The 24381-nt window shown below is 36.4% G+C and overlaps 1 protein-coding gene across 2 annotated transcripts in view; it reads right to left on the bottom strand.

Moving 5' to 3' along the window:
* The window catches only part of LOC149781867 (contactin-3-like), a 199050-nt gene that overhangs the window by 82632 nt on the left and 92037 nt on the right, over window positions 1-24381 (bottom strand). For both annotated transcript variants that reach the window (XR_016414810.1, XM_089936061.1), the window contains exons 8-12: window positions 15470-15700; window positions 12137-12233; window positions 8216-8400; window positions 4524-4796; window positions 200-306 (exon numbers count right to left, since the gene is read on the bottom strand). Coding sequence is in view for 1 of the 2 variants with exons in the window: in XM_089936061.1 (XP_089792187.1) it covers window positions 200-306; window positions 4524-4796; window positions 8216-8400; window positions 12137-12233; window positions 15470-15700 (893 nt within the window). In the remaining variant the exon portion in view is untranslated. The remainder of the gene's footprint in view (window positions 1-199; window positions 307-4523; window positions 4797-8215; window positions 8401-12136; window positions 12234-15469; window positions 15701-24381) is intronic.

Here is a 24381-nt window from a genome sequence, read left to right as displayed (position 1 = left end):
ACCATCAAAAGATGTAAAGATCATGAAGTTGATATGTGTATCAGTAATGTATAGTATTACAGGCTGTTTATTATGAATCATATTGAAACACAGCACAGGTGTATCATTTCACCCATAGTATATACATGTATTTTTACATCAATATCTATGAGCCAGTGTACTTTAACCTTCTTCTAGGGACCTAGAGATTTAAACTTACCTCAGGAGCTGGGGCCCCTTCCACAGAGCAGGGTATGGTTATGTTGCCTCCTTGGGGAGCCAGAGTCTCCATAGGTAAGGGGTGCTTGTTGAAATTAGGTAGAAATGCTAAAAATAGATATAACAGGAGTCAATGGTTAAACAAATATAGGCCTCCACAAACAGCTGTTCATCAACTAAGAAAAGTTGAAAAGAAACAGGAATGTACAGATGCATTGCAATATTAAGTGGCCAAAGTCATTCTACCACTTATAAAAACCTAAAACAATGGCTTGTGAAATCCAAAAATGTAAAATACTGCTTTTGAAAACTAACAGATTATTTTTTTCTTTTAAAAAATAAAAGCGACAATGTGAGATATTTTATTAGGTGTTGTAAGTAATAAAGGGATCAAAGTTGGTTCATTATGGCTTTACAAATCTTTGAACAAAAATGGGATGAACTTTGGCAGAGGTGAGATAACAATAAGAAACAGACCCAAAAATGAATTTGGTAGAAACACATAAAATATGTTTTTTTTTTTCTGGTATTGTTTAGTTGTTATTGTGTTGATGAAGATGTCTTAGAGGGATACTTCAGGGCAGTTCATATATTGTTTAGCCCAGTTAATGTCAAAATGCTGAACTGTGCTTTCTCACATTGCTAAAAGCCACCAAGTAAGAAATATGATGCTCAGGAATACATCACCTGGGGGTGAACTTAGCTTGGAGGAAAATTGTTTTTTTTTATTATCAGCAGCCTCAAAAACCAAGCTGCAGGAAAAATCTGAACTTCTTAGAATGCAGGTTGAGCAGGATTGTTTTGTCATTGCCACATCCTAATGCTGGTACAGAGAGGACAAGCTCCATTTTTGTCATTGCCACATCCTAAAGCTGGTACAGAGAGGGCATTCTCCAATTTTGTCATTGCCACGTTCTAATGCTGGTACAGAGAGGACACTCTCCATTTTTGTCATTGCCACATCCTAATACTGGTACAGAGAGGACACTCTCCATTTTCGTCATTGCCACATCCTAATGCTGGTACAGAAAGGACATTCTCCATTTTCATCATTGTCACATCATAATGCTGGTACAGACAGGACATTCTCCATTTTTGTCATTGCCACATCCTGATGCTGGTACAGAGATGACAATCTCCATTTTCATCATTGCCACATCCTAATGCTGGTACAGAGAGGACACTCTCCATTTTTGTCATTGCCACATCCTAATGCTGGCACAGAGATGACAATCTCCATTTTCATCATTGCCACATCCTAATGCTGGTACAGAGGGGACATTCTCCATTTTTGTCATTGCCACATCCTAATGCTGGTACAGAGAGGACATTCTCCATTTTTGCAAAAGACAAACTGATTCAAGGGGAAATCTAGACTTAAAACCAAATGAGAGCTTGTTGAGTGTGAAACTTAATTCATGGGGAAATCTGAACAGAAAGCTAATAAAAGCCTGTATAGACTGAAACTTAATCACAATGAATTTCAGAAGTGATCAATAGTCAGTGGTGATCTTGTGACATGAACTAAAAATGCTTGTGGATTTTATTTTTAAAAATCTTTGAACTCATTGAGTCACTAACTCATATTAGTTAACGTTATCCTCAAGAAACTGAATATAACATTATCCACAAGAAACTGATTATAAAGTTGCCACAAGAAACTGATTATAACATTATTCACGAGAAACTGATTATAATGTTACCCACAAGAAACTGATTATAATGTTACCCACAAGAAACTGATTATAATGTTACCCACAAGAAACTTGCCATTTTATTATAGTATGAAGAGAATGTGTATTATGACACAAGATGTTCATGTTTTCATTTGAAATTCCTCAAAATATGTAAAATTTATGTCAATAAAAGGGTAACTGGTTATGAAGCCAATCTACTGGTCAAAATATGTGCATTTACTGGTCTGATTTCCTGATTCTGTAACACGTATGCTCTTTCCAAATGATCAAACATTATCTGCTTGGTCCAAACAAACCACATGGGGACTGAAGTCTGCAATGTTTTTCCCTATATTGATATCTGCCATATTTCCCTAGACAGATATCCGCCATTATTTCCCTGTCGATGCTCCATGGCCATTTTTTCCCTAGACTGATATCTGCCATGTTTTTCCCCCAGACAGATATCTGCCATTTTTCACTAGACAGATATCTGCCATTATTTTTCTAGTCTGATGCTGGCCATTTGTTCCCTAGATTATATCTGCCATTTTCCCTACACAGAGATCTGCCATTTTTTCCCTAGTCTGATGCTGGCCATTTTTTTCCTAGATTGATATCTGCCATTTTTCCCTAGAGAGATATCTGCCATTATTTTTCTAGTCTGATGCTGGCCATTTGTTCCCTAGATTATATCTGCCATTTTCCCTAGACAGAGATCTGCCATTATTTCCCTAGTATGATGTTGGCCATTTTTTCCATAGATTAATATCTGCCATTCTTCCCTAGACTGATATCTGTCAATTCTCTATGCAAATAAATTATGGGCTAACTGAGACTAATGATAGCAGACCGAATGATGTGCATGTGTTATCACATCCTGATTATGGGCTGGCTGAGACTAATGATAGCAGACCGATTTATGCGCATGTGTTATCACATTCTGATTCAAGAAAAACAACCATATATACTCTCTTATAAGTCAAGTCCAACTGCAAACAACATAGAACCTGATCTGTCATTTCAAAATGCACCAGCAGATTTGGGTCTAGGTTGTATGTTCTACTATTATTCCTAAAAGACTGCAAACAACACAGACCCTGATCTGCCATTTCAAAATGGATTGTCAGATTAGGGTCTAGTTATTTTGTTCTACTGATTAGTTCTAACAAACTGCAAATAACTTATAACCTGGTCTGCAATTTCAAAATGCACCAGCAGATTTGGGTCTCTGTCTACTGATTATTCATAACAAACTGCACAGATCATTATGAAGTGGATAGTGACTGTATGTTATTAGCAAACTGATGTGATAAGCAATGTAGTGAAGTGCTTAAATAAAAAATCACTAACTGTATGATGAGTGTTCTAGATTAAGCAAAATAACCATATATAAATTCAAGTCCAACTGCAAACAGTACAGACCCTGATCTGCCATTGCAAAATGCACAGCAGATCATGGTCTATATTGTTTGTTCCCTGACTATTCCTATCAAACTGCATAGACCCAGATCTTGTGGCACATTAAGTCATGACAAATTTGGGTCTATGCAGTTGGACTCAGTATTAGTGAGTATATATTGAAAATTTGTTAAAGATTCCTTCCAATCAATTGGCCTGTACACAGGAATTAGCTTCTTCTGAAAGGTAAATACCAACTGGCTTGTACACAGGAATTAGCTTATTCTGAAAGGTAAATATCAATTGGCCTGTACACAGGAATCGGCTTATTCTGAAAGGTAAATACCAATTGGCCTGTACACAGAAATTGGCTTATTGTGAAAGATAAATATCAATTGGCCTGTACACAGGAATTGGCTTATTCTGAAAGGTAAATATCAATTGGCCTGTACACAGGAATTAGCTTATTGTGAAAGGTAAATATCAACTGGCCTATACACAGGAATTGGCTTATTGTGAAAGATAAATATCAATTATGCCTGTACACAGGAATTGGCTTATTGTGAAAGATAAAAATAAACTGGCCTGTACACAGGAATTAGCTTATTCTGAAAGGTAAATATCAATTGGCATGTACACAGGAATTGGCTTATTCTGAAAGGTATATATGAATTGGCCTGTACAAAGGAATTAGCTTATTCTGAAAGGTAAATATAAACTGGCCTGTACACAGTAATTGGCTTATTCTGAAAGGTAAATATCAATTGGCATGTACACAGGAATTGGCTTATTCTGAAAGGTATATATGAATTGGCCTGTACAAAGGAATTAGCTTATTCTGAAAGGTAAATATAAACTGGCCTGTACACAGTAATTGGCTTATTCTGAAAGGTAAATATCAATTGGCCTGTACACAGGAATTAGCTTATTCTGAAAGGTAAATACCATCTGGCTTGTACACTGGAATTAGCTTATTCTGAAAAGTAAATATCAATTGGCCTGTACATAGGAATTGTTTTTTTCTGAAAGGTAAATATCAATTGCAAAAAATAAATTGGAACTGGTGTTATCTAGTTAATAAGGTGACAAAAGTATCCAGAATAAGTGGTGAAAGGAAACACACAGTGTCAAATAAAATGTCAGGTTTACAATGAATATTATGAAGGCTGTACTGGATTTTGATGTTTGTATTTTATTCAGTCTTGTTTCCAGTATAAAGTGAATGTTTACATGCACATGTTTACTCACACAAAACTCTAAGCTGCGCTGTACTATATGCGGTCCCGTAAACATTTGTTGCAGCACACTGGTACATCCCTTCATGACGGTTCTTCTTCACCGATTTAATCAGCAAATAATTCTGTTGAATTTCTATTTCTCCTGGTATATTTTGCAAAAGGATCCCATTTTTATACCATGTATATGTAGGAACAGGCCTGGCTACAGCTTTACATCGCCAACTGACACTTTTGTCAGGATCAACATGCATATCTCGTAAAGGAAAGGGAAAATATGGCCGTGCTGAAAAAGAATGTTTTAAAATTATGTCATTCATATAAAAGTTTATATTGTGGATATATTATTGTAGCACTTTTATAAAAATGCAGAGATACTATTATGTTGACACACATATGTTATGTTGACACACATATGTATAAATGTGTATAATGTCCTGCCTATTAGAGATAAACATTTTAAAACTTGAGTCAAAGATCCTCTTTTGGTGTAGACTGGGCCCCTGGGGATGGGGCCAGAGGGGTATGGGTGATTTTACAATAATTTCAAATAACTACAAAGATGCCTGTCTCAAATTTATTAGAATTGGCTATTGTAATTGATGACCCAAGTGTCAATACATATCAGACTGGAACCTATTTGTCATGCCTTAGGGTCTTTCCCTACCTCACAGGAACTTAGCCCATGGCTAATAACTTAGAACCTATTGAGATTTCCATCCTATACCCATACATACACATAGTGGGCATGTAAAAGAAGGTTTATTCATGCAACTGATATTGGACCCGAGTTCCTGACAGATGTGAGATGGCAGTGAGCAGTCAAGGTGAGTGCCTTAGACCACTCGGCCACACAGGGCACCTATTAGGTACAGAAAGACAAATGTACATGCCCAATCAATATTTGCCCTTGGGACAATTCTTACCCCCCAGTCTCTAACTTTGGGAAGAAGCTCAAAAGAACTTGCAGAGATAAATGTTTTATGGAGTCCAAGTTTTCTCTAATGAATCATCAACAATTACGGTTTTTGTGGAACTAAAATAAGTGGGTACATATATACTTCAAACACGGGTGGAATTTGAAGTCCACTGTTTATATCAACCATGACCAGAGTCCCTGGAACAAACGTAAATCCACAGTATTTTTGCCATTGATATCAGAATTTGTTTTCAGTATATGTTAACCATCTATAATAGAGATTAAGTACATCCTGATCTTTATACCACCATTCTTGATCTTCCCATATTCTATCAGGTACCACACTCTAGACTTGTATCTAACTATCCTGCATATCTATTCTGACAAAAATTACATTTCAAAATAATTTTTGGAATTGTTATCCTCTCAGTTCTGCATATGTGATCTAATGACACTCTCTGTTCATCCATTTGCTGTCTTTCTGTTGCCCTATATATTTCTGGGTGGGTTTTCTATGATGAGGTTTGGAAAAAAAGTCGTATGTTGCCATTCAGCCATTTACACTAACAATTAAAGCCCCATGGAGACACAAATTCCTTACCCTTTTTTTCTAACCCACAGCACCTGATTTTGTTTAACACAACATTTTTATTGTTCACATAACAGCCATTAAAAAGAATTTATGGCACCCACCCCATGGATTCTTTGGTAGAGGATCAAAAGGGTCAAATGTACTAAAAATCTTTTGCTGCAGTGGCATTATTGAATAGGTTAGAGAGTTAATTATTAATTTATGGCCTGAAAATACATAATAAATGTGAAACTCAGTAATTTTGAAATTACAAACCATGGGTATTTTTTGCCAGTATGGATAGTTAGGACTATTTAAAATATATAAATTTATTCTTTTGCATGCATTGATATCGCCAAAGCTGAAACTCATTTCTTTATGGAAAGAGGAGATATATCTACATCATAGGACCTTGAACAACGTACCTCATTAAATACTAAGATCAGTTAACATAGTGACTTTGATCAACATTGACCAGTCATCCCCAAGGATGCTACATGTGAATCTGGATCACTACATGTGAATCTGGATGACATGTAGATGACTACATGTGAATCTGGATGACATGTAAATCACTACATGTGAATCTGAATCACATGTAAATCACTACACGTGAATCTGGATCACTACATGTGAATCTGGATGACATGTAAATGACTACATGTGAATCTGGATGACATGTAAATGACTACATGTGAATCTGGATGACATGTAAATGACTACATGTGAATCTGGATCACATGTAATTGACTACATGTGAATCTGGATCACATGTAAATCACTACATGTGAATCTGGATGACATGTAAATCACTACACATGAATCTGGATCACTACATGTGAATCTGGATGACATGTAAATCACTACATATGAATCTGGATGACATGTAAATGACTACATGTGAATCTGGATGATATGTAAATGACTACATGTGAATCTGGATGACATGTAAATGACTACATGTGAATCTGGATCACATGTAATTGACTACATGTGAATCTGGATCACATGTAAATCACTACACGTGAATCTGGATCACTACATGTGAATCTGGATCACATGTAAATCACTACATGTGAATCACTACATGTGAATCTGGATCACATGTAAATCACTACATGTGAATCTGCATCACTACATGTGAATCTGGATCAAAGTTAGATAAATAGTCGTACAAAAGTTTAAGATTTTTTTAAAACTTAAGCAACCGACCATTGTGTCCTTGATCTTTGACCTTTTGACACAATTGGCTGTAAATCTCTTGGCATGCCCCCTCCAAAGCAGCTGTGGGAAAATTATGGCAATAATAGACTTATGAAAACAAGAGATGTTGTCTTTAAAAAAAAACTGTAACCATCAGTTGATGATGGATGACGAGATGGAAGAAGGTGGATGAACAATTTAACTAATATATCCTGCTGTGCCACAGGCAATTTGAAAATCATGAAGATTTGCAATAGTGACCCATGTCCCTCCCCAATGGTGGATTAAAAATCTACAGCCACTGTTTCATGATATCAGTGATCCAATCTTGCTCAAATGCTTTAAGATATTTGCCTCTTCAAAATATGGTCAGATATCTTTCAATGTGTATCCAATCTTCCATAAACTAGATTAAGTTTCTAATTTTGATTTGAAAGAAAATTAGATTGGAACAATCACTGAGTACACAATAAAACAGAACTTAAAATTACATGACTGTCTTTTTGCTGACACTTATTTTTCTACCTTTTCATGCAAAAATTCCAGTTCATCTGACAAGCCTGCCATGCTTGCATAATCCAAGTTAAAAACAACAAAGTTGTCCCTTTCATTAAAACTTAAGTATTCAGGTACAATTGAACCTGCTTTAAATTTCACATCTATTCAGCAATCACCTGACCTAAACATCCATATTCTTAAGGTGCCGATGAAATAACTTTAGAATTAAATGGATTTGTATCAAGCAGCCACCTACCATAAATACTCACCTCTAAGTAAGGCATTCTGCAAACTGCATCTACCATCATAAATCATGCCAGCATATCTGGGTCAATGCAGTTTTTCAAGACTAATTAGTAAAACAAACAACATTGGCCCTGATATCACAGTAAAATATGTCATGGCAGATTATGGTCCAGTTATTTTGAAAAGTAAACAAAGCCATGAAGCACAAACAGACATTTTTGTTTCCTGAACAAGCACAAAAATATATTATGGACTAAACAGAACTTACATTCCAAAACCAATGTGATGTTGGTTGCTGCATATGCCTGAGCTCTTGTGCACTCACAAATATAATCTCCCTCTGCATCCAGCTGGGCATTTTTTATTGTAAGTACCCTGTTTAGATCTGAGAGTTCTGTACCTTCAGAAAATGGTTGTCCATTAGCTCTTTTCCAGGAGTAGTAAAGTGGCAACCTGACAAGAGAAAAAAAGGAACATTTACTCATGGCCTAAAATGGCCATAAGCTTATTATATTCCTCCTTGAATTGCATGAGTTAGAACTTTAAGAAATATTTAATAAACCCTAGAAAAGAGTAATCCAGCTATCATGTGTGACATACACTCATCCAGTGGCACGGCTCTGCAACATTAGTAGTAGATGGAGAACAGATATTGGAATCTAGATGAGGTACCAATATTTAAGTCATGTTAAATGAACCTTTGAAAGTAACCCTGTTTAGGTAAACCACACCATCATCCCAAGATACACTGCAAGGATTGTCTTAACTATGCATCAGTGAAGTTGCAATTGCCTTCCTTTCAAAATCAAAGCAAAAGCATCCTTAAAAAAACAACAACACACAAATGAATGAAATCGTCACATGAACTAAATCCACCAATACTTTTCCACTAGTTACTATCCTCAACATAGTGATGTTAAATGTCAGAACACAATGACTGAGTACAACTCAGTGTTACTTGTATAGATAAACAATCAGCACATTACAGTTTCATAGTAATGGTACAAGAATACCACATCCCGAATTTGAAAATTATATTCTGAAAACAAAGTTAATAAAGAGATGGGACAAAAATTTGTCTGCTTATTAGATGCTGTAAGGTATTTTCAAATACATTGTTGTAAATCTTAAGAAAAATCCACGTTCACCAAAACAAGCAGGGCAAGTAGTGACCTCCCATGCAGTACATGTATTACTTACATAAAGATTGTAATGAATGACACAAAGCCACTGTTACCAAGCCTGTCAGAAAGGTAGTTGTTGCTGTTGTAGGGTTTAACGCCATTTTTCAGCACATGATAGGCTATACATGGCGGCCAGTATTAATGGTGGAGGAAGAACCCGGGAAAGCCCCGGAAAGAACCACCGACCCACGAGAAGCTACTGGCAAGCTTTCTCACATACCCACATTGGCTGAATCCAAGACTCGAACCCGCACAGACAGAGGTGAGATGGCAATGATCCGTAACGGAGAGCGCTTTAGACCACTGTGCCACTCGGGGCCCACGTAAAGGTAGTGATGGATAGTGATCAACAGTGATGCCATAAATGTGTTGACAGATTTTGTCTTACCATCTGCATCTTTGATTTCAGTTTTACAAAGATTACACACAATGATGGCTTTGTCAAATGTAATGATCCCAAATGCACTTTTAAATGAGAAATTACTCCAATTTGAGTTCTTTCCTCAGATGTTTACAGTTGGTAGCTGCTATACTGGATAAGACCCTAAACTTTTTGGAAAACAGAGGTGTACTCTAAATCAGTACCAGATTTTTAAAAATGTTGCTGAAGACAAAATAAACCTCAGTATAATGATATTACTGTACTCATATTGGATGATTTGTATTGCAATGTATTGGCATATTGGAATATTGGTATGCTTTGTATTGCAATGTACTGGCATATTGGATTATTGGTATGCCTTAGTCCAGATCAGTCAATCAGTTTTTGAGAAAAGTTTTTTTTTAAAATTCTGAACAATTCTTGATTGACTATGGATAATGGATGTACCCGCAACTAGGATTTCCTTCTCTCAGTGCAAATCCCCAACTTTATTAATTATTCTCACCCAATTCTTCCTTAAAATAATAAACCTTCCCGTTTGCAATTTATTCAACACATAAGTTATTCATCAGGCACAATTATTTCCTCACCTTTTTATATGTTTTAGGCTAGGGATTTACATTTTCATGCTATGAATTTTTTTCTCTCAATAATTCTTTGTCCACTGCTGTAGATCAGCTGAGACAAATGAAATGAAATAAGGAGTATAAAGTAAGTTGATCAGCTAACTTCTCTGTCACAGGTACTTGGATAAATTGTTTTATCTTCATAACAATTAATACCAAATATAATGAAAACCTATTATATGGCTTAGGAAATACAAGGAAATGAAAAACAATCAAAACCTTAACTGAGGATGATGATACTCTCAGAAAATTTGCCATCACATCATGCTTGCCACTAAAATGGGTTTGACAAAAATGATGAGCACAGGAATATTTCTCCTTGGGGTACTCAGTTATCTGTATGTATACATATATAGTGCACAAACAAGAAAAAAGGCACAAACAACTCTTTACTGGACATAAACAAAACAATAAACAAGTTTATACCAAGAAAATTTCATAATAATAAGCTAAACTTATTCCATGTAATTGCTGTCATTGTTTTGAATTTGATTACACATATTAATTTAAATGGCAATTATTCACTTTGTTATGTTTATTAGTTTGGAAGGTCATTATTTATATGCCCAGAAAATTACATACAGCAAAAGTCAATGTTAAAGTATGGATGAGGTCAATCACAAGTTGTGATCCAAATCGGATTGAATGTTGCACACTGTTATGTCACAATGAAAGCTGTATGTGCATTGAAAACAATTTGTACTACCCTGTTATGACAGACCCGGCATCCTCTTTTCTTAACCCTGCTCAGCACCTGGCCACCACTGTACAAGTGTATAGCAATCATGAATTTTCATCGGGATGTATTTTGATGATATCAGGAATGAATATACTTTGGTAAAACTATATTGGTATTGAATTTTAGAACAACAATTAATATTTAATTTAATCTCGTAAATGTACATACATGACTGCATTTACATACACTTGCAGAAATATACAAAAAATGGATGGTTTGAGAATTGATACTTTAAGTTGCAATGTAATAGTCAAATCATTGGTTCCAATTTTCATCCATTGCTTTAGATTACAATGAAATGCACATATATTTACACTTTTTGTAATTTACTTTAGGATTCTCCACCAAATTAGTGGCCTTGAATATTGATAACACACTGTATGTAAAGTGTACAACTATGATATAAACACTGCATACTTGCTGCAAGAAAGAAATGGCAATAACTCTAACAACAAGCAAAGGGTAATAACTCTAATAAAAATTGTGGAAGCAAAGGGTAATAACTCTAATAAAAATTGTCGATACAAAGAGATCTTCGGAAATGCATATCCTCAGATGATGATCATACATTTACTGAGTTTCATGGTGATTGATTCAAGCTGTAAGACTTGTAGTGTTCACAAGATTTTGCCATACAATGCAATCAGCTTTGGATAAAATTGGGCAATGACTTATAAATATTGTGGGAATTGTACACATGCACATCTTCAGGTGATGACCTTATAATTTACAAAGTTTTATAGTGATCCATTAAAAAATTTAAGACTAATTGCATTCACTAGACTGTAATACACTGCATTCAGCTGCAAGTAAATAAAAGCAATAACTCTTATAACAACAGTGACAGCACAGTTGTCTGTCAATATGAACATCTTTCGGTGATGAACATAAGATTCTACAAGTTTCATGGGTTCTGGACTAGCTGTACTAACACTGTGTGCTGAATAGAAGGAAAGGTGTATGTACAAATGAAATGAAGATTCTCCACCTTTGAATAACAAGGAGCATGAAATTCACATATTAAAAATCAGCTCATTGCATAAAATCACATGCCATATGGTATATTAAAAACAGCTCATGGCATAAAATCAAATGCCAGATGGCATATTAAAAACAGCTCATGGCATAAAATCACATGCCACATCTAACAACAGCTCGTAGCATAAAATCAGGTGCCACAAATCAGTCTGAAACCAAAGAAGTATATAAGATGGCAATTTAGGTGCTGTATACTTAAAACAATCTAAGAAATACTTACGTCCCATAAGCAATACATTCCATACGAATAATACCTCCCCTCATAGCTGGTGTTGGAAAAATATGAGTGTGGATGATAGGACCAAAATCTCCCACTCCTGTTTGAGAAAAGAAAATAGCCCAATTACTACCTTATAAAGATAAATTAGTAGAGAATCCAAACAAACAGCTTCCTGTATTTTAAAAAAGTTTAGAATTATATAACAGTCGAAAAGTCAATTTTAAACATGTTACTAATGTACATATATGAATGTGCTACATTATCATTGTAAGAAATCATACCTAGAAAAGTAGTGAAGAAATGTTAGCAATTTGCTTATATTAATATCTGTCTCAGTACAATGACTTTGTATTCAAACACATCTTACCATTATATGCACTAAATGTCACAACAATTCAGTGACAATTGCAGGATAAAATTTCGTCATATTGCATCAAGATGTTACCATAATAAAAGGTAATAATTCTTACAAAAATCTTAGGTGCATCGAGATGTCATCATATGCATCTTTAAAACTATAATACACATAATGCTTCACAGCAATCCATATAAAACCACCATGCAATGACCTTAATACACACAATGCTTCACAGCAATCCATACAAAACCACAATGCAATGACCTTAATACACACAATGCTTCACAGCAATCCATACAAAACCACAATGCAATGACCTTAATACACATAATGCTTCACAGGAATCCATACAAGACCACAATGCAATGACCTTAATACACATAATGCTACACAGCAATCCATACAAAACCACAATGCAATGACCTTAATACATAACAATGCTACACAGCAATCCATACAAAACACCACTACAATGACCTTAATACACACAATGCTACACAGCAATCCATACAAAACACCACTACAATGACCTTAATACACACAGTACTACACAGCAATCCATATAAAAGCACAATGCAATGACCTTAATACACACAATGCTACACAGCAATCCATATGAAACACCACTACAATGACCTTAATACAAACAATGCTACACAGCAATCCATACAAAACACCACTATAATGACCTTAATACACACAATGCTACACAGCAATCCATATGAAACACCACTACAATGACCTTAATACAAATAGTGCTACACAGCAATCCATACAAAACCACAATGCAATGACCTTAATACACACAATGCTACACAGCAATCAATACAAAACCACAATGCAATGACCTTAATACACACAATGCTACACAGCAATCCATACAAAACACCACTACAATGACCTTAATATGCAGTGCTACACAGCAATCCATACAAAACTACACTACAACATTTCACTTTATACTGCATTCAGCTTCAGGACTAACAAGGGCACCAGCTCTATAAGAAATTGTAAAAGAAAAATCATTTGTTGAAATGTGGATGTTCAGATGATGGCTGCAACATTCCGAAGTTTCAAGGAGATCCATTCAAAACTGGAAGACTAGTTGCATTCACAACATTCTGTCAGCCATTCCGTCCAGCTCCAAGCCAAAATGAGCAATAATAGTAACCAAAGTTGCAGGAACACTTTGATTTGTTGATATGTTGATCATAATATGTTTCAGTGATTCATCAAAAACTGCAGAACTAATTGCATTCTGTCATACAATGCATTCTGTCATCCAATGTCATACAATGCATTCTGTCATCCAATGTCATACAATGCATTCTGTCATACAATGCAATGCATTCTGTCATACAATGCATTCTGTCATACAATGCATTCTACCACAAGTGAATAAGGGCAATAACTCTAATAAAAAAATGTGGATGGCCAGTAAATTTTTTTAACATATGCATCTTTAAATAATGACCATAACAAACGCAAACTTGTATGGCCATCCAGCAAAACTGCGACTATTTGCATTCACAAAATTCTGCCATACACTGTGCTAGGATCTAAGTAAATAACAGACAATAACTCTCAGAGTAAGTAACAAAATGAAAAAAATATAAGGACTCGAAAAATAATTGCAGAGGCAGGGTGATTTGTCAATATGCATATCTTAAGATGATCCTAACATTTGTCAGGTTTCATGGTAATCCAATCAAACCAGCAAGACTACTTGTGTAAACAAGATTCTGTTCTGCTCTAACTAATAAAGAACAATAATCTGTATCCTAATTGTAGGAGCACAGTAATTTTATAATGTATGCATCTTCAGGTATAACTACAATATTTACAAAATGTCATGAATATCCATAAAAAACTAAGAGATTGTGTGCCAAAGAGATTAATGGCCAAATGATTAGACATGATGATTCCTATATACCCTCACATCTCAAGTGAAGAATAAAAACTAGACCACAGAGAAGTACAATATTTTAATTATCACATTGTTAAGTTCTTCCTCTCAGTATCTATCTAGCAGAAAAAGAACTATAGGCTTGTATGCTAATGACTTCTTTGAATATTCCTAAAAAGGACTACAGGCTTGTATGCTAATGACTCCTTCGGGTATTCATAAAAGGACTACAGGCTTATATACTAATGACTCCTTCGGGTATTCATAAAAAGGACTACAGGCTTATATACTAATGACTCCTTTGGGTATTCATAAAAAGGACTCCAGGCTTATATACTAATGACTCCTTCGGGTATTCATAAAAAGGACTACAGGCTTATATACTAATGACTCCTTTGAGTATTAATAAAAAGGACTACAGGCTTGTATGCTAATGACTCCTTTCAGTATTCATAAAAGGACTACAAGCTTGTATGCTAATGACTCCTTTGAGTATTCAGTTTTTTCTTCAGTTTTGCCAATAAAACAATTTTAGTCAGTACCTGAAAACATGGATTGGGGAAAGGGTCTTAATATTTCTACAAATGGATAGGGTATTAATATTTTTACAAATTGATCATCATTATTTGAATCCTTAATTTCATATAGAGCAACTTTTAAATCCATTAAAAAAAAATTACCCTAAGAAAAAAAAAAGCAATCTCATTATTTCCTCTTTTTTTTCATCAAAGGTTTGATTCTGGTTTTGTGTTTTTAGAGTACAGCATCAACTGATAGTTACATCATGCAGATTAGGCAGATCAATGTGCCTAGATCAAATACATATGGCAGCAACTGATCCAGGCTGATCCACTAGTGTAAATCAAAACCACACAATTCTAATTCTGAGTCTATTACCTGAACCAGACAGACACCATGGTTCAACTTCCATACTGATGCTTTCTTTTTTTCCTGACTTACCTTTAATATGGCTTTATTTTGGTTTCCTTGTAGAGTAAACATATTATTATTTAAAAGCAAAAACAAAGGTCAAATGAGAAAATTATATTCAGGATAATATTGTACGTACTGTAACCGGTCACCCTGAGCCATACGGGGAGACTGGTTCTACTGGGTGGTTGATAAGTGGCCATACTGTACTCAGCTGGTGCTGTGAGGGTCACAATACAGTAGTATTTCTTTTCATCCGTTAGCTGAACTTCAGAGAAATAAAGAAGGCCCGAATTCGAGACAAACATGTATGGATGTGCAGGAAAGATAAAACCATTCAGAGAGTTCCAAAACCATTCAAATCTAACAGCTACAAAAGAGAAAATACAGTCACATTAGGGGAGAAAAATTAAAATATTTATATTATGCATTCTGAGAACATGTTATGAATGGAAACTGTATTTTTGCAAATATTATTATGACTTTTCATTCTCTGCATGTTTTAAAAAAAGTTGCACCTTGCATATGTAGGAGTGATCACCCTTAGTGGCCAAAGTACCAAACAAGAAAATGGCTGAAAATTAAGGAACAAATGATGAAAATCAAGATAAATAACATATGCAAAACTCACTCTAATTTATGCAATTATCTAAAATTTTGAAAATATTGCAAAATTTTATTACACCCAGATTATGACAAGGATTTTTCTAATTTCAATTTAAAAGAATGAGAAAAAGTCCAAGGAGTAAAATTAAAATGTATGTATTCTACTGAATGCATTCTTTTTTAAATATGAGCATACTTTTTAGTCAGCTGGTATAACCTCTATTTAGAAAATGTATGCAATAATATTCCTTTTTATCAAAGATTGTGGAATCCATTAATTCATCCATTTTTCATTTTAGAAGAAATTGATTTTGTCAATTATTTTTTTTGCTTCAATTTTTTAAAGTCTTAATCACAAAAGGGAAAGCTGAATGAGAAACTGTATGTCTTGATACACTGTGAACACATCAACACATAAATTTAAACTTCTTAGATTAGTTACTTTGGTACATGTATAACAGTCTATAGTTACATTCCTTTCTTTAGCTTTTGATCTATACATTTTTCTGTTTCAGAATGTCTTTAATCAAACTGGATTTTATGACACTGATTTTTTGACCATGATCTAATAATATAGGCAAAGTCAACATAGTTCAATGTAAACAGAGTATTTATTTTGTTCTATAGATATTTCCAAATAAGGTCACCAGCAGACGATATTCTGTCCATTTTACCTTGATGATTAACAACCATCAAAATTGACCATTTTTAACAAGGCACACTGAGGCAAAATCAACTTATAAATTACAAATATAGATACTAACAGAAATCCTGTTTTGTGGTCTATGTATGTAATTTCTGTAACAGTATCTTGAAATTCAATGAAGATTTTGCATCTTCCAAACACCATATAAAATCAATGGTAAATCTACCAGAATACCATAAATATGGCTGCTGATGATGTCATTCAAGATCAATCTGTTAGTCTCAGAATCTTGTTAATCAATTTTCTGTAATGTTAAGAGAGATGCTTGAATTTAGTCACTTTTAGACTAATTTTAGTGAAACATTGTTTATTACATCCACTTTGGATCCTGATCAGGAAAAGGTTTACATAGCTCAATCATTATCACTCAGATGCTTCTAATATTACAAATTCCTACATTTTACAGCTGTTGTTCTGACAGCCTTGTACATTTAATTTTGAGCCACCTACTTCAAAAGGTAATGAAATGGCTTTATAGCAATATAATATCTATAGCTTCTTTAAATAATGCATTTTTATTACAATGATGATTTTACGTGTCAACCTAGGTTTCTGACATAAATTTTCAATCTTGATCAAAGAGTCCCTCAACTAAGCTTCAAACTGCCTGAAAAGAATTTCCAGGATTCCACTTTTCTGTCATCTTATTCTGCTGAATATCTAAACTATCTCTGTCATTTTTTTTCCAAAACTATTTATTACATTTCTAAGTCCACATCTTAGCAAGACAAATGTATGTGATCACAAAATAAGTTTGTTATCATGTACTTTAACAATGATTCTGATATCATAGATAGAAGATGAATGATCTTTTAGAAAATGTTTAGATACAACCACATGCTAAGCTTGGTTAAATCCATGAATAATATTTTTGAAGTATTATTAAAGTTGTATCATTCTTCAGACACGTCCACAAACTGGGTTAAGTAAAAACAAGAGTTCCATGTTGAGACTGATGCTCTACTGCCAAAATGAATTTACCCAGAATGCAAGATCTTTAAGACCATTTCTTTCTTTGAAGTCATGAGTGTTGAGACCATCTCTGATATTCTTCAGCGATAACAAGATTTTGCAAATTAGCTACTGTGGTTTACATATTGGAGTCAGACTGGCACCTTTTTCATATCAGACCAAGTAGATATTATTACAAGTCTCTGTATAAAAATCCCATATCGGTGTTACATCTATTCAGGGGTGTAGTGACAATAAGATTATCAAGACAGCCATTGTGACAGCCATACTGGATGATTTATGACATCCTCAATATCATAAAAAGCCTTTAAGTGAAACCCCTTGCCTACAGATCATAAAAAGCCTTTTAAGTGAAACCCCTTGCCTACATATAAAAAGCCTTTTAAGTGAAACCCCTTGCCTACATATCATAAAAAGCCTTTAAATGAAACCCCTTGCCTACAGATCATAAAAAGCCTTTTAAGTGAAACCCCTTGCCTACATATAAAAAGCCTTTTAAGTGAAACCCCTTGCCTACATATCATAAAAAGCCTTTAAATGAAACCCCTTGCCTACAGATCATAAAAAGCCTTTTAAGTGAAACCCCTTGCCTACATATAAAAAGCCTTTTAAGTGAAACCCCTTGCCTACATATCATAAAAAGCCTTTAAGTGAAACCCCTTACCTACAGATCATAAAAAGCCTTTTAAGTGAAACCCCTTGCCTATATATAAAAAGCCTTTTAAGTGAAACCCCTTGCCTACATATCATAAAAAGCCTTTAAGTGAAACCCCTTGCCTACAGATCATAAAAAGCCTTTTAAATGAAACCCCTTGCCTACATATAAAAAGCCTTTTAAGTGAAACCCCTTGCCTACATATCAGAAAAAGTTTTTAAGTGAAACCCCTTGCCTACAGATCATAAAAAGCCTTTTAAGTGAAACCCCTTGCCTACAGATCATAAAAAGCCTTTTAAGTGAAACCCCTTGCCTACATATAAAAAGCCTTTTAAGTGAAACCCCTTGCCTACATATCATAAAAAGCCTTCAAGTGAAACCCATTGCCTACATATCATAAAAAGCCTTTAAGTGAAACCCCTTGCCTACAGATCATCTGTTGTTCATCAGAAGAAGCTATAACAATCTTTTCAAGATGGATATCATAGCAGCCATATTGACGTTCTAATTAGCACCCTTTTCATTGAGAATCAACATATTTTAAGAAGTCTTAGTGAAAACTACATGTTGCCATAGTTACCCATTTGGAAGAAGTGTGTGTGTTGTGTGTGATTAAGATTTTTTAGTGTAGCTTTAACAATGTTTCAGTTATATTGCTACCATGTCTGCAGTGTGACAGTTTATAGTGATGTCTAACACTGGGGCATCAAGCTGCAGACATATGGCATGATGCCCCACCTAGTCACATTATCCTGACAACAGGCTGACCAGTCCTAACACTATCCTCTTAACAATGAGTGCCTAGCAAGGCGGCTGTTAGTATCATTTTTGTAAGTCTTTGGAATGTCTCAGCTGGGGTGCCTGGCATGGTGTCCATGTGGAGCATTGAGATGCCTGGCATGGTGACCATGTGGAGCATTGGCAACAACAAGACTTTTGGGATGCATGGCATGGTGACCATGTGGAGCATTAGGATGCATGGCATGGTGACCATGTGGAGCATTGGGATGCCTGGCATGGTGATCATGTGGAGCATTGGCAACATCAAGACTTTTGGGATGCCTGTCATGGTGACTGTGGAGCATTGGGATGCCTGGCATGGTGACCATGTGGAGCATTGGGATGCATGTCATGGTGACTATGTGGAGCATTAGAATGCCTGTCATGGTGACCATGTGGAGCATTAGGATGCCTGGCATGGTGACCATGTGGAGCATTAGCAACAACAAGCTTTTCTGATGCCTGGCATGGTGACCATTTGAAGCATTGGCAACAAGACTTTTGGGATGCCTGTCATGGTGACCATGTGGAGCATTATGATACCTGTCATGGTGACTATGCGGAGCATTAGGATGCCTGGCATGGTGATCATGTGGAGCATTAGGATGCCTGGCATGGTGACCATGTGGAGCATTAGGATGCCTGGCATGGTGACCATGTGGAGCATTAGGATGCCTGGCATGGTGACCATGTGGAGCATAAGGAGGCCTGGCATGGTGACCATGTGGAGCATTAGCAACAACAAGACTTTTGGTATGCCTGGCATGGTGACCATGTGGAGCATTGGGATGCCTGGCATGGAGACCATGTGGAGCATTATGATACCTGTCATGGTGACCATGTGGAGCATTAGCAACAACAAGACTTTTGGGATGCCTGGCATGGTAACTATGTGGAGCATTACGATGCCTGTCATGGTGACTATGTGGAGCATTAGGATGCCTGTCATGGTGACTATGTGAAGCATTGGGATGCCTGTCATGGTGACTATGTGGGGCATTAGGATGCCTGTCATGGTGACCATGTGGAGCATTAGGATGCCTGTCATGGTGACTATGTGATGCATTGGGATGCCTGGCATGGTGACTTTGAAGCATTGGGATGCCTGTCATGGTGACTATGTGGAGCATTAGGATGCCTCTCATGGTGACCATGTGGAGCATTAGGATAACCTGTCACAGTGACTATGAGGAGCATTAGGATGCCTGTCGTGGTGACTATGTGAAGCACTAGGATGCCTGTCTTGGTGACTATGTGGAGCCTCAGGATGCCTGGCATGGTGACCATGTGGAGCATTGAGATGCCTGGCATGGTGACCATGTGGAGCATTAGCAACAACAAGACTTCTGGGATGCCTGTCATGGTGACCATGTGGAGCATTGGCAACAACAAGACTTTTGGGATGCCTGTCATGGTGACTATTTGGAGCAAATGGGATGCCTGTCATGGTGACCATGTGGAGCATTAGAATGCCTGTCATGGTGACTATGTGGAGCATTAGGATGCCTGTCATGGTGACCATGTGGAGCATTTGGATGCCTGGCATGGTGACCATGTGGAGCACTAGCAACAACAAGCTTTTCTGATACCTGGCATGGTGACCATTTGGAGCAATGGCAACAAGACTTTTGGATGCCTGTCATGGTGACCATGTGGAGCATTAGGATGCCTGTCATGGTGACTATGTGGAGCATTAGGATGCCTGGCATGGTGTTCATGTGGAGCATTAGGATGCCTGGCATGGTGACCATGTGCAGCATTAGCAACAACAAGACATTTGGGATGCCTGGCATGGTGACCATGTGGAGCATTGGGATGACTGTCATGGTGACTATGTGAAGCACTGGGATGCCTGGCAATGTAGCCATGTGGAGCATTAGAATGCCTGTCATGGTGACCATGTGGAGCATTAGGATGCCTGTCATGGTGACCATGTGGAGTATTAGGATGCCTGTCATGGTGACTATGTGAAGCACTGGGATGCTTGGCATGGTGACTATGTGGAGCATTAAGATGCCTGTCATGGTGACCATGTGGAGCATTAGGATGCCTGTCATGATGACTATGTGAAGCATTGAGATGCCTGTCATGGTGACTATGTGGATCATTAGGATGCCTGACATGGTGACCATGTGGAGCATTGGGATGCCTGTCATGGTGACCATGTGGAGCATTAGCAACAACAAGACTTTTGGGATGCCTGGCATGGTGACCATATGGAGCATTGGCAACAACAAGACTTTTGGATTGCCTGGCATGGTGACCATGTGGAGCATTATGATACATGTCATGGTAACCATGTGGAGCATTGGGATGCCTGGCATGGTGATCATGTGAAGCATTGGCAACAACAAGACTTCTGGTATGCCTGGCATGGTGACCATGTGGAGCATTAGGATGCCTGGCATGGTGACCATGTGGAGCATTAGGATGCCTGGCATGGTGACCATATGGAGCATTGGGATGCCTGGCATGGTGATCATGTGGAGCATTGGCAACAACAAGACTTTTGGAATGCCTGTCATGGTGACCATGTGGAGCATTAGGATGCCTGGCATGGTGACCATGTGGAGCATTGGGATGACTGGCATGGTGATCATGTGGAGCATTGGTATGCCTGGCATGGTGACCATGTGGATCATTTGGGATGCCTGGCATTTTGACCATGTGGATCATTGGGATGCCTGGCATGGTAACCATGTGAAGCATTAGCAACAACAATGTTTTGGGATGCCTGGCCATACTGTACATTAGAACAGGTTCATTTAGGACCAACTAAAATAACCTGTAGTAAATATCCCATATTGATACTTGCTATATATATATATATATATATATATATATATATATATATATATATATATATATATATATATAAAGTGACAACAAGAATTTCTAGATGGCTGACATGGTTTCCAAACTAGCTGTCTGAGGTCATGTCTGACAAGCATCATTTTCATTTTGTACCAACAAGACATTACAAGAAATGTTTAGTGAATACCATAAGCAGACATGAATATCCAATCAGGAGTTGCAAAACAATATTTTCAAGATGGTAACTAAGGTGCCATACTGATGCCAGATTGGCATCATTTTGATTTAGAATGAACTAGGAAGACTTTTGGTGAAAACTCCATGTTAATATGATCATCTGTTCTGGAAGAGTATCAACAAAGTGTTCTAGTGGGCTGCCATGGAGGCCATATTGGTTGTCCAAGGACTACTACAATTTAATTTAGAACCTTTGAATGAATATGTTTGTAAAGTTTAACAAATCTGTATTAATGGATTACAGCTTAAGAGAAGCAGCAATAAAATCTTGTGCTTAAGGATGATGGACAATGGACACATGATGTAAGGTCATCATACTGTGCTTAAGGATGATGGATATTGGACACATGATGAAAGGTCATCATATTGTGCTAAAAGATGATGGACAATGGACACAAGATGAAAGGTCATCATATTGTGCTAAAGGATGATGGACAATGGACACATGATGTAAGGACATCATACTGTGATTAAGGATGATCGATATTGGATACATGATGAAAGGTCATCATATTGTGCTAAAGGATGATGGACAATGGACACATGATGAAAGGTCATCATATTGTGCTTAAGGATGATGGATATTGGACACAAGATGAAAGGTCATCATATTGTGCTAAAGGATGATGAATATTGGACACATGATGAAAGGTCATCATATTGTGCTAAAGAATGATGGATATTTGACACATGATGAAAGGTCATCATATTGTGTTAAAGGATGATGGATACTGGACACATGATTAAAGGTCATCATATTGTGCTAAAGGATGATGGATATTGGACACATGATGAAAGGTCACCATATTGTGCTAAAGGATGATGGATACTGGACACATGATAAAAGGTCATCATATTGTGCTCAAGGATGATGGATATTGGACACATGATTAAAGGTCATCATATTGTGCTAAAGAATGATGGGCAATGGACACAAGATGAAATGTCATCATATTGTGCTAAAGGATGATGGATATTGAACACATGATTAAAGGTCACCATATTGTGCATAAGGATGATGAATATTGGACACATGATTAAAGGTCATCATATTGTGCTAAAGGATGATGGATATTGGACACATGATTAAAGGTCATCATATTGTGCTTAAGGATGATGGATCTTTGACACATGATGAAAGGTCATCATATTGTGCTAAAGGATGACGGATATTGGACACATGATGAAAGGTCATCATATTGTGCTAAAAGATGATGAAAAATGGTCACATGATGAAAGGTCATCATATTGTGCTAAAGGATGATGGACAATGGACACATGATGAAAGGTCATCATATATCAAGCTCTTCTGGTCTAGGATTAGATATGCTGAAATCCTTGCACAGTCATTATAGTAAGAAAGTCACTGTGACCTATTTATACCTGTGATAAGCAGCACCCTTGAGATGAATGTAAATAAAACAGTCTGTGAAAAAGTAGGTCACAGTGAAAAGAAACAAATGACCTGTTACACTGAAGATTCTGAGACCAAGTAATAAATGTTTGTCAGCCCTTTTTCTAGGCCCTTTAAAGTCTGCTACAAATCAGGATTTATCTTTTACTTATCCTTTATTTAAAGACAATTTGGCTTCATTTTCCACTGTAAAGCACGTGTTTCCCATAGATCCTAATTAGCTGGAAACAGAACTAATCGTATAAACATTTGCTTGGTATTCACAATGACATATCAAGCAGGTACTTGTGGAAGTTAGTTATTTCTAAACACAGTCCTGATAAGACTGGTTTCATTAAAAATGTGAATTCTGGCACCACAGAAAGTATAAAGTACTGAGAAAACATTTCAAGTTTTTGACAGCAAATCTGTCAACTTTAGCAACAGTTAACTGCCATCTAGTGGCTATTTTTTTTACACCGGCCACACAACTATTCTGGTATACTTCTTACACCATTAAAATACACAAACTATTCCAGGCCATTTTGACATGCTTGATATATGTAAACTATTCCAGGCCATTTTGAAATGCTTGATTTATGTAAACTATTCTAGGCTATTTTTGACATGCTTGATATATGTAAACTATTCCAGGCCATTTTGAAATGCTTGATATATGTAAACTATTCCAGGCCATTTTGACATGCTTGATATATGTAAACTATTCCAGGCCATTTTGACATGCTTGATTTATGTAAACTATTCCAGGCCATTTTGAAATGCTTGATATATGTAAACTATTCCAGGCCATTTTGACATGCTTGATATATGTAAACTATTCCAGGCCATTTTGACATGCTTGATATATGTAAACTATTCCAGGCCATT

Source organism: Sinohyriopsis cumingii, chromosome 15 (assembly GCF_028554795.1).
Source record: "Sinohyriopsis cumingii isolate HCF-2022 chromosome 15, ASM2855479v2, whole genome shotgun sequence".
NCBI classification, from domain to species: domain Eukaryota; kingdom Metazoa; phylum Mollusca; class Bivalvia; order Unionida; family Unionidae; genus Sinohyriopsis; species Sinohyriopsis cumingii.
Note: the sequence above shows the minus strand (reverse complement) of the source record. Positions and strands in the feature narration are given on the sequence as shown.